The sequence below is a fragment of the Zootoca vivipara genome, chromosome 14 (assembly GCF_965207765.1).
Source record: "Zootoca vivipara chromosome 14, rZooViv2.hap1.1, whole genome shotgun sequence".
In the NCBI taxonomy this organism is placed as follows: domain Eukaryota; kingdom Metazoa; phylum Chordata; class Lepidosauria; order Squamata; family Lacertidae; genus Zootoca; species Zootoca vivipara.
Window position 1 is genome coordinate 44,321,471 of NC_142597.1, and position 12,020 is coordinate 44,333,490.

Below are 12,020 nucleotides of genomic sequence, written 5' to 3' on the forward strand. Positions count from 1 at the left end.
GACATACCTTTTCCATTAAATTAAAGGCTCAAGGGTGTTTAACTTTTAAAAAAAATGTTAGGGAATGACAAAATAATCAAACGAGAGGAGGTGGAGCAGCCAAGCCAACCCAATTCTGTAGCCAACCTGCAAACCATGTAGCAACAACCAGGCATTATATAAGCAACACACCCTCTCAATTCATTTGGAGACATTAAAATTAACAGGTTAAAATGTCTTCAGGAAACAAATGTCTGCACAGTGGCAGAAAGCCATCGGTGAAGGAATGATACTGGCTTCCTTGGCAGGAAGATCCAAAGTTGTCCTTATCTTATGAACATGAGGACTAGAAACTTGGATTTTAAACACAAACAAATCCCCCCTCCTGCCTCCAATCGCTAAGAAATTCTTAAGATTCAAAGCACAGGCATATACAGGCTGCATGCTGGGAGACTGTTCCAATTCTTTCCATGCGTTTGACCTGCTTTTGACTCTCAGCCACAAGAGCTTCCCCTGTGGCTGAAGTCAGCCTGGCAGGTGGGATTTGGGGAGCAAGCCCAAACAGAAGCCCGAGAGAAGGATTGGACAAGACAGGAAGTAATCCCAAGGAGCACCCTCACCCCCCCACCCTTCTTGGCCGGACAGCCAACACACCTGAGACCAGCCAGGCAGGTGCAAAGTGCCGGGCTGCTGGAGTTCAGAGCAGCTGCAGAGAGTCCAGCTTCTTCCACCTTCTATATTATTAATAAATACAACAACCCGATGGGTCCCCATGAATAATAGATCCCGAAAGGAAGATGATTTGCAGGAGTGCATTTCCATCAAAATGTGCTAAGGCAGATTCATTCATTTCTTTACACGCATACTCGCCCGCCCCCCTTTATTTTGCTTAATTGCCTTTGTGTCTTATTTTAGATCTAGAACCAGCTTGCAATTATTTGACCCAAACAGACCTGAGGGGGGAAAGAGCGGGATTCAAACAGCAGAACTGTGGAAACAGGGAGATTAAGGAGAAGACCTTGAGGACCCAGCAAGGCTTCCGAATTATTATTATCAAATTTCTTCCACCTGAAGGTCACAGGGCAGTTTGCAATGGAAAAGCACCAAAATACATGAACAGTTGTGATTGCCAGTTGCTGGAAAGCGGCAGAGAGCTCTTGTGCTTGGGTCTTGCTTGTAGGATTCCCCCCGTGAGAACAGGGTGCTGGGAACTAGATGGGCTACTGGCCTGATCCAGCAGGCTCTTTTCTGATTTTCTTATGAGTTTAAGGGGAAAGTAGGCGGAGCTATGACTGCAAATATAGCCCCTCCCCCTGCCATCAGCACAGAGTGGCCCTTTTCTGCAGCGGCCTGAGACAGAACCGTTGGTTCCTACCTGGAAAGTATTTCTATGTTGCAGCATCACTGTGCCGTTGACAGAGATGACCCCTGCTTCCGTGAGCCTGTTTTCAGATAATACATGGGTAGACGCGTCTAAAAAGTCCAGGACACAACTTTTCGCGACTCTCTAGTGCAGGCATAGGCAAACTCGGCCCTCCAGATGTTTTGGAACTACAGCTCCCATCATCCCTAGCTAACAGGACCAGTGGTCAGGGGTGATGGGAATTGTAGTCTCAAAACATCTGGAGGGCTGAGTTTGCCTAGTCATAGTGGCTATGGTGACTCATTTACCAGAAGTAATGTACAGTGGTACCTTGGTACTCGAATGGCTTGGGCTCCCGAACAAATCGGATGTGCCCTTTGGAACTGGTAGGGCAGAAGAGAGGAAGACCAACAGTAGGGGGCGCCAGATCCAATGGGAAGTGGAGACACTCCCTGGGCTGGTTAGAATACCTGAATCGTAGAACCAAAAGGGTAATCTTGCGATGCAGGAATCTTTTGCCCAACGTGGGGCTCAAACACACAACCCTGAGATTATGTCTCATGCTCTACTGACTGAGCTTGGGTTGTAGGTAAGAAAGAAGGCTGATGTGGGGATTGGATGAGGGCAGACTGAGGTTGGTGAGGCTGAGGTTGGTGGGGTAGCGCCCCCATGAAGCAGTGGACTGGTCCTTAACACATACCGGTACGTATAAATGGATGAATATCCCACCTTCTTCTCCAAGGAGGTCAAGGTGGTGTATATGGCTCTTCCCATCTTAATTTAATCCCCACAACAACCCTGTGAGGTAGGCTAGGCTGAGAGGCAGTGACTGGCTCAAGGTCAGCTAGTTAGCTTTGTGGCCAAGTGGGAATTTGAACCCTGGTCTCTAGTATCCTCGCCTGACACCCAAACCACACCACCACCACTGGCCACCTGCAGCTGCTCTGCCAAGAGAGCGGAAGACATCCTTGCAAAGCCCAACTCCACACGAGCCTTCTTGCGGCTGGAGGACAGGGCAAAACTCGAACTCGCTACTCACTCTCTGGGCTCGGTTACCGATGCATTTTTCCTGGGCTGCAGCAGACTGTGACTAACGAAGGGTGTGGTGGAAGCAGCAGCAGCGTTTGTTGGGAGGCGGCCACCGGGGAGACGTCACCCGGCACCGCATCTCTGCTTCAGAGCTGCCGGGCCCCTTCTGGGAGGCAATTACACCTGCCCAATTTGCAAGAGCAATGGCTTTGTGCTGTGCGCGCTTGTCCCAGGATTTCCCCGTCCGTGGGCAGGAAGTGGAGAAGGCAGCTTTCGAAAGGATGTGAGAAGAGCAAAGGTCTCTCCAGTTTGACGTTCCGTTGCCCACAGGGGCAACTAGCTGCCTGCAGGAAGGTCCCAAGCAGGGCAAGAAGGCAGCAGCCCTATTCTGTAATTGTCATGGTATTGAGGGATGGACAGCCACTGAGGAAAGGAGTTTCATTTGGCTGCCACTAACGGTCTCAGCTCCTGCCCACCTAGCACTTCAAAAGCACGTCAAGTGCAAGTAGATGAAATAGGTACCACTTTGGCGGGAAGGTAAACAGCGTTTCCGTGCGCTGCTCCGGTTCGCCAGAAGCGGCTTAGTCATGCTGGCCACATGACCAGCTGTCTGTGGACAAACGCTGGCTCCCTCGGCCTATAGAGCGAGATGAGCGCGCAACCCGAGCCGTCTGCGACTGGACCTAACGGTTGGGGTCCCTTTACCTTTAAGCTCATTGCCCGCCTGCCTCTCCTTGCCATCTCATCTGTAATAGCTTCACGAGAATGTAATGAGAACCTGCTGGATCAGGCCAAAGGCCCATCTAGTCCAGCATCCTCGCCTCAACAAAGGCTAAGCAGACGCCATTTCCGGGAAGCCCACAAGCAGGATTTGAGCACAGGAGTTCTCTCCCTTCCTGTAGTTTCCAAAAACTGGGATTCAGAAGCATGGCTGCCTCCAACCGTGGAGGCAGAACACAGAGATCATGGGCTCGTAGCCACTGATAGCCCTCTCCTCCTCCATGAATTTGTCTATCCTCTTTTAAAGCCATCCAGGTTGGTGGCAATCACTGCCTCCTGTGGCAGGGAGTTCCACAGTTTAATCATGTGTTGCATGAAGAGATCCATTCTTTAATCCATCCCAAATCTTCCGACATTCAGCATCACTGGACGTACACAAATTCTAGTGTTAAGAGAGAAGGAGATAAGTGTTTCTCTATTCACTTTCTCCATGAAATGTATTTAAGGTGTCCATTGAGAGGGATATCTGGCCTCTAAAAACCATTTCCTTCAAACCCACAGCTGACAATGCAGTCAAGTCTTCCACGAGCCAAACAACACGTCTGGTAAAATCGCACAGCACAGATCCTTTAGGAGTGTGTACCAGTATGGATTACAGCTGGGGAACTCGTTTTTGTTCTTTTCAATGGCTCCTCACATTTAAGAAGTAACCAACCACCCTGCACATTGAAAACTAGAGGATCAAGGATTTAATATGAGCTAGCTTTCCACAGGCAGGGAGTCTCTGTGTGTGTTCTGAAACATGGAACCTTCTGTTACATACTGAAGTCTGCACCCTCTCTAGCTGAAAGACATCGGTTCCGTATCTCATTCTCCACTGCTGCTACCTCCCCACGAGTTCTCAAGATACACTCCAAATAGTCTTCCACTGAAACTTGGGGAGGGGAGGGGGGAAAGAACTAACAATTCTAAGATTAAATAAATGGATTTTATTTAGGATAGTGCTTAACTTATTACTTTGCCAGCTACAGAAAGCAACCCAGTCCTTCCCATCTCAGCAGAGTACAACCACCGTTGTGTTAAGAAGTACAAGAGAAAATAAAAGAGATTCCAGGGGGTTATCCTTTCCAACTCTGGTTGCAGAAATTTGATAGCAAATCCACTTAATTGCCCTTTAATCTTCCCCGTCGCCATTTCCCAAGTCAACAGTTTATATGGAACTGAAGATATTTCCCTGCTATCAACCATCTTTCCACTCCTCGTAGGCAAAGGATATAAACCCTGCAATTTTTTCGTTTAAGAAAATCAGCACTAACGGTGAAACGCCTTCAAAACCCAAACAGGATCAACAGTTAAATCAGCTCAAGGAACTTGGAGCATCTGTAAAACGGCAATTTTCTGAGTCTATCTGAACAGATCGTGTATTAATTCCAATGGTTTGGGTTCGGGTGTTGTGGTTTTTTGCACAAGGTGCACGGGATATGGTCTTTGCTGGGCCCAGAAACGGGGTTACTTGGAAGCCTCTAAGTTAAAGCAGTGATTGGTGCAAACTCTCTTGACCAGCCTTTGCCAACCTGGCGCCTCCGGATGTTTCGATGGCGAGTCGTAGTCCAGGACACCTGGAAGGAAGGGCACCAGGCTGTCACAGGCTGCTCTAGTCTGACTCCCCACTTTTGATAAAAGAATGGATGAAACACGGAATCCGTATTTGCTTCTATGGAAAACAGCGGTCTCTTGTCTGAGTCTGGATAGGCTGCCACAACAATTTGGTAATTTTTTAAACCTCCTTTTCTTAAAAAACAAACAAACCCAAACCCCTGGAAATCCAGTGTCTGTTAGAACAGGAGCAGGCTGCTTTAGAACAGGTTAGGAAGCCGGGGAGGAGAGGGCTCACAATTGGATTTCTTTTCTGGTGTACGAAGGTGACATCTGTAGAGAAGACTGATTCATGCCAGTGAGGACAGAAAAGACATAAAAATAAATGCATCTGCAGCCAACCCCCCCCCCCTCCCCACAACGTTGCAAGATCTGAAATGACGCCTCTCTCTCTCTCTCTCTCTCTCTCTCGAAGTCCCTTAAATATGAGCATGGCCATCTATATCTCAACAGTTTCACGAAGAGAGATTCCAACAACACACAAGCCCTTCTTCACGTCAAACATGATGGCCTTTATGTGTTCCCCTCATGCTCTGACTGCGCCTTCTCCCCCCCCCCTCACCAAAACGCCACATACATTACAGTAGAAAACAATGTTTAGAATAGCTTTCCGTCTAAATTAAAATAGATTATTTTTCTTTTTTTAAAAAAAACGGGTCCTATGTGAAGTCCTGGCCAGAGATATGAGTCAATATGATAGGCTTTGGTCACTCTCAAAAGTCCCTTTCTCCAAAACGGGGATTTTATATACCTCGCCCCACCCCCAGAGGATCTCCCCTCCTCCTTAAATCCACCAAGAATCCCTCCTGAATATGCCCCCCCCCCCACATGCACAATGCTCTGCAAAGGGAGCCAAGCAACTGGATTCTCTCGCAGGGATTTCCAAGAGGCAGGCGGCGGCTCAAAAAAACGCAGGAACAATCAAAGGGTTGGACCCGGCTAGAATTCTTATTTTTTAAAGAAACCAAATGTCTTCAAGCTGTATTCATAATAAAACCAGCACACCTCAAGATCTCAAAACATTTGAGAAAGGCTTGACTTGGCATTTCATGGGGAGGCCGGTTTGAAAAAATTGGTGATGATCTTTTTCGGGTCCCAAGCCCACCAAAAAATGGCCCTAGGTGACACTAAATGTGGCAGCGTTGTCACGCAGGTTGACTCACCTTGAGCCTATGCATATGTGTGTGTTTTCAAAAGGGGGGGTGTTAATGCACATGTTTTGAGGACAACCGTAACTGAAAGGAGAGGAAGGGGAGACACCTCTGGGGGTTGTGGCCGACCTCAGAGAGAGGGAGAGTGACCCCCGCCCCCCCCAGTGCTGCCCTCCTCTCTGCGTGACTCTCGGCTTCGATTTCACCAAAGGGGGGGCACTCCAACAGTCTTTGCCTGCCTGTCCCTCCCAGACTAGGCAATGGACGCCCCCCCCAATAAAAGCTCAGAAGTCTCTGTGCAAAGCGTCCCGTCAATGGAAAGCGTAGAGTAACAAGAGGATGGTGCAGACCCCGATGACGCCGCCCAGGATGAGGGAGTCCCGCCGCTTGCGGAAGTTGATCCGCTGGATCAGGCTGTTGACAGCTGGAAACCGGTCTTTTTTGGGGGGGAGCAGAGTTAAGGTGATTGCTGTGCCAAAGTAATGCATTTTGTCCAGGGAGCATGCCCTGAGCGCTCCTTCCCACTCCCTCCCCATAGCCCCTTGCAAGGCTACTGGGCTTTCCTTCCTGGAGGAAACATAGAATTGGAAGGGACCCCCAAAGGCCATCTAGCCCAACCCCCTGCAATGCAGGAGTTGCGGCTAAAGATGCCCTGCCTGATGGCGATCCAACCTCTGCTTAAAAGCCTCCAGTCGCATAGACATTCGTGGCTTTGATATTCAGGCACATCCACCCCTCTCTCCACCACCCACCCAGGCAAGCAAAGAGGCATGGCCAGAGTTCAGGGACACATTTCCAGCCAGGCAGAAACTCTCAAGGGAGGGTGTGAAGGAGGGCCAGAGAGGAGGTGTGGCAAGGGCAGGTTCCAAGGGCTAGGAGGCGAGGTCTGAAGGCCAGAGGTTCCCCATCTTGCCCTGAAGCTACCCACTTCCTCCCCTCCCCTGGACAGGCAGCCATGCTTTCAGAAGCTCCACGATGAGCAGAAATCCAACCGGTGCAGATACTCAATCACAGGAGGGCCCTTTTTGATTCAGAAGGATTGTAGGAACTAGATAATGGGGTGGGGGTGGAGGCAGATCAATGGGGTGGACGGCATCTCTCCCCCCCTTCCCTCTCTTCCCTCACCTCAAGGAGAATGCAAAGCAGGGCGGGATGAATGGCGTGGCCTGGGGAGAATCCTGGGGGGCAGGCAGAGAGGCTTGGAGGGGGCCGAATTCAGCGCCCTGGGGCCTGAGGTTCCTCAACCCAATCCATGAAGATTTGAATTTTAAATACAAGCAGAGCATTGGAGGGGGGGTGAGAAGGGGAAAGGAGCATGTCAGAACCCTGTGCCCATGATCATTAGGCATCAAAGAGGGGAAGGAAAAGTCCCCAACGGCTGAGATTAAGGGGACACATGTGGCTTTAACCGCTTAACAGCTTATTAGTGGGACTGCAATTGTCTTTTTGTCGTCAGAATAAAAGAAAGGGGGGGGTAATAATGAGAAGGGGGTGAGGAAGCTTAATGCTCACATTTATGCAGAATCCTAGTATTTAATCTTCCTAAATGACTGGCTTACTTTGTGATACAGAGGGAGCTTAGCTGCTTTAGATAATTGTTTAGAGACCATAACAACTAACCGAGGGGGGGGGAGAAAAGGAGGGAGGGAGGGAGGGAGGGAGGGAGGGAGGGAGGGAAGGAAGGAAGGAAGGAAGGAAGGAAGGAAGGAAGGAAGGAAGGAAAGAGAGAGAGAGAGAGAGAGAGAGAGAGAGAGAGAGAGAGAGAGAGAGAGAGAGAGAGAGAGAGAGAGAATAGTATAATACTGAATATACGTAGGCCAGGGAATCAGGGTGCACAAAAACAAGTGTATGTGCACTTCTAGTGCAAGGAAAAAGCATTATAAACACCCCCCAACACATATGCCTTCCCCTGGAGGGAAGAGCAACAGTGCCCTTATGAAGGGGACAGGAAAGATGCCATTAGACTACAACACCCATCATGCTCTGCCACCAGTCCTACAGGGGATGCGGGGAGTTGGGAGTCTGACAACATCTGTGGGACCACAGGTGTCCCTGTGCTTGATGTACAAAGAGGGATTCTTCCAACTCATCCTCCTTAAAGCGGGGATGGGGGAGTGGCTATGGCCCTCTGGATCTTGCAGGACTACGACTCCCATCATGCTCTGCCATCTGCCGCAACGGGGCTGCTGGGAGCTGGAGGCCAATGATGTCTGAAGGGCCACCTGCCTCTCTCCATCCCTGCCCATGAAGATCCCCTTGAATGTCACGCAGCAAGGAAGCAGAGCTTGGGAAATCTCCCTTGCTCTGGGCCTCGCCTATTGGGGGGGGGGGGTCACTTGGAGTCAACAGCGATGGCTTAACAGGAGTAAATAAAAAGCTTTTCCCTGCTGATCAGCAGCGCCGAAAAAGGCTGCACCTTCTGGAGGTCTTATGCCTCGTTCCCCAAGAACCTTTTAAGGGTGATGCTTATAGTCGAGGTCGCTTTGTTTGTGCCCGATGCTGGAGAGGAGGCAGGGGAGAACGAAGGAACAGGGGGAAGAAAAAGAGAAGCCTGAATGAAATTTATGCTTCATCAAGCTGCGCATCTTTGGGAATGTGATCTGTCTAATCAAATGAGGCTTCATGCCTTTTCTTTGGGCTCATGCAAGGGAGGCAGGAGAGGAGGGGGAGGCGGAGGGGGGCTGAAGGCTCCCTGGCAAAAGCTTTGTTCTTAGACTTGGGGAGCGAAGAGGAACAAGGAGAACGAGTCGGGGAGACACACAGACCAGGACAGGAACGAGAGCAGCCTGGGGTGTGTGCTGAAGTTGCAGCAATCTTCCGGTTGGTTTCAGGAAAGAGAGGGAGAGGCAGATGGATGAAACCCCTGCAGGACACTCTGCCAACCTTGCCCCCCCCCCAAGGACTTGGACTATAACTCCCATTAGCCTGGAAGTGCCAGCTGGGGCTAATGGGAGTTGGGGTCCAAAACATGGTCGCTTCAGCAGGGGGTGATGGGGGTTGTAGTCTAAAACACGGCTGTGCTGACTGTAGAATCACAGAGTGGGACGGGACCCACAAGGCTCATCTAGCCCAACCCCCTGCAATGCAGGAATCTTTTGCCCAATGCGGAACTCGAACCCACGACCCTGAGATTAATAATTTCGCGGTCTACCGCATGAGCTATGGTGGGCGCTTGTGCAAAGGCTGACCTAAGCGATTTCCTTTGGGGTTCGTTGGAAACATTTGCTTGTCCTTTAGAATGCTTCCTCTAAGGTGGGGCGGGGGTGTCAAAGGAGAATTCTCACGGATCCCTGTGGAGATGGGTGGGAGAGAGTGGGGATTTGGAGCCAGACGAATTGGCAGAGGGGCAGGAGGAGTCTGAGCAGGGTGAGAAAGGGGCAAAATTGGGGCAGTGCCAGTCATCAAGAGGAGCTCGACCCTGGGGAAGGTCCAAGCTCAGAGAGGTGTCTCCCACACCCTGTGATACTGGACACCTCTAGCCTGGCCTTCCCAAAGGCCCTCCCACCCTGTTGCTGTCAGCCCCTTCTGCGAGTAAGCAGCCTCCTTGAGAACAAGTTGGATACTGAGGTAGCACCTCCATCTCCAAGGACATGGGGATGCCAAAGCCATGATGAACAAACCTCACAGGAGCCACCTGTGGCTCCCAGTACACTGGCTCCCAGTATGTTTCCGAGCACAGTTCAAAGTGTTGGTGCTGACCTTTACAGCCCTAAATGGCCTCGGTCCAGTATACCTGAAGGAACGTCTCCACCTCCATCATTCTGCCCGGACACTGAGGTCCAGCACCGAGGGCCTTCTGGCAGTTCCCTCATTGCGAGAAGCCAAGTTGCAGGGAACTAGGCAGAGGGCCTTCTCGGTGGTGGCGCCCGCCCTGTGGAACACCCTCCCAACAAATGTCAAAGAGGAAAACAACTACCAGACTTTTAGAAGACATCTGAAGGCAGCCCTAGTTCAGGGAGGCTTTTAATGTTTAATAGATTATTTTATTTCATTTTTCTGTTGGAAGCCACCCAGAGTGGCTGGGGAAACTCAGCCGGATGGGTGGGGTATTATTATTAATATTAATAATAATAATAATAATTACTATTATTACTATCATCACCATTTGCCTGCCCAGAGCAAAGGTGCCTGTCACTTGCCATGCTCAGGCCGGTGCCCGCCCCGGAGGGGTGGCGTGTAGCTTGTTGGATCAATGTCTTGGCTCCTTGTTATCCAGTTCCCCTGCTGTCTTTTTAACCCTTGGCTGTGTACCACTCTGATTCTCGCATTAAATAATCTGGCAGAGAGCAGAAACCCAACTTTGAGTTATTTCATCTGGCAGAACAAGAGTCTTGCTACGTGCAAGTAAGATTCGCACTCCGGAGCAGGTCCAAGGCGAAGTTTAGCGAGAGGGAAATCGCGCCCACCCTGCCCAGCCGCAGTGAATTGCAACATGCCGATTTCAGTGGGGATGTTTGAAAGCAGAACCAGCTTTCTTTGAAAGGATACTGGCCAAAGTGTTCATCTTGCTCTGTATGGACTTCATCATCCCTCGTTGAGAGGTCATGTTTTCTTTCGTTGCCATGGCAATGCTGGAAAGGAGGTGAGTGAGCAGAGAGAGAGAGAGAGAAGGAAAGAAAGACAGGTAATGTCACTGGTACCCCGAATAACTTGCAATCTGACATCACAAAAAGCTGCCACATATATATGTAAGTATGCAAGTGGAAGCATATTGACAAGCACAAGCTGAATGTTGGTGCTATACTGTTTCAACCATCATGGTTTCCCACTCTCCAAAGAATTCATTTGATGAGGGTGCATGGGAAATGCCTCTGTCGGAGATCCCAAGGCCCCTCTCGGTTCCCGGGGTTCCCTAAACAGAGGGCATGGCTGTTAAAACCAGCCGAAGGCCCCGCAGCAGCGACCCTCTCATGTTTAAAGCTCCACGAAGGCATTTCCTTTTCAAAGTTGGAAGCGGTCTAAAGTGTGCGGCTTATGACTAGGGGACGGACCACAGAGGGCGAAGAGAAGACCATAAGCGACCCAAAACCTAGAATGTTTTAAGGACACAGTGTGAAAGCAAGCAAGCAAGCAAGCAGGGGGCGGTCGCAACGAAGAAGGAGAGCGATGGCAGCAGCTGGGTGATGATGACAGTGAGAAGGCAGTTTGCTGAGTGACAGGGAGGGCCAGGGTGGTGGGGTCATGCACCAGGGGGTTGCTGTGGGGAGAGGGCGTGTAAAGCACAACTTGCGGAAATGCTGGGCAACAGAAAAGCTCATCAGGAGCAGAGAGGAAGCTACAAACACAGGGAGCTGCCTTATACTGAGCCAGACCATTGGCCTATCCCACCCAGGGTTGTCTGCACTGGCTGGCAGCAGCTCTCCAGGGTTTCAGGCAGGGAGTTTGAACCTGGGCCCTACAGGGGTGGGGAAGCTTCACTTTGCTGAATCCTGCTCTCTTTTATTTCTTGAGGTTTGCTTCGTTTCGGAAGCGTTTAGCCAGGGTAAGATATAAGTCGGGGCAGACCCCAAGGCAGATGTGTACATTTCTAAGCAGAGGTTGTTTAAAATGGGAACCCTCTGTATACGCAGCACGACGAATCGGTGTTTGTTTCCACAGCTACCCAGGTCCAAGGGGAAAGAGAAGCAACCTGCCAGCCCTCCTGGGAGTTCTCTTTTGAAGATCAGACGAGCAGGGGACGGAGGCAGGAAAACAAAGCAACAGAAATTCTGCTCCTTTTGTGTGATATGGCAAAGAAAGGGATTCAAAGGGGGATCCTTAAATCTGGAGGAGCTGCAAGCAAATGTGCAGGAAGCAGAAGGGAAAGGGGGTGAAAACGAGAAAATAGGAGACAGGAAGGAAATTCTGCAACACAGGGAGCAAGAGGGAGAAAGAGAGATTTGTCATGCTGCTCCAATAACACTGGAACACAGGGACACAGCAAAACCTGGGTGGATACAAGAAGCTGCCTCATCCCAAGTCAGATCCATTGGTCCATCTAGCTCAGTATTGCCTACACTGGCTGGCAGAAGCTCTCCGGGGTTTCAAGCAGGAGATGGTTTAAACTTGGGAGATGCTCTGAGCATCCAGTCCTGCTCGAAGGTGCTGGGGATCAACTTTGGGGCCTTCCTTCTGTGTGCAAA

The 12,020-nt window shown here is 50.3% G+C and overlaps 1 protein-coding gene across 3 annotated transcripts in view; it reads right to left on the reverse strand.

Moving 5' to 3' along the window:
• The window catches only part of GOSR1 (golgi SNAP receptor complex member 1), an 82,678-nt gene that overhangs the window by 32,346 nt on the left and 38,312 nt on the right, over positions 1–12,020 (reverse strand). For 2 of the 3 annotated variants that reach the window (XM_060283079.2, XM_060283078.2), the window contains exons 8-9: positions 10,387–10,469; positions 4,066–6,334 (exon numbers count right to left, since the gene is read on the reverse strand). The exons of the other annotated variant lie outside the window; for it this stretch is intronic. In XM_060283079.2, coding sequence (XP_060139062.1) covers positions 6,210–6,334; positions 10,387–10,469 — 208 coding nt within the window. In that variant the 3' untranslated portion in view covers positions 4,066–6,209. Of the gene's footprint in view, positions 1–4,065; positions 6,335–10,386; positions 10,470–12,020 lie in introns of those variants that run through there. 3 annotated transcript variants of the gene reach the window in all.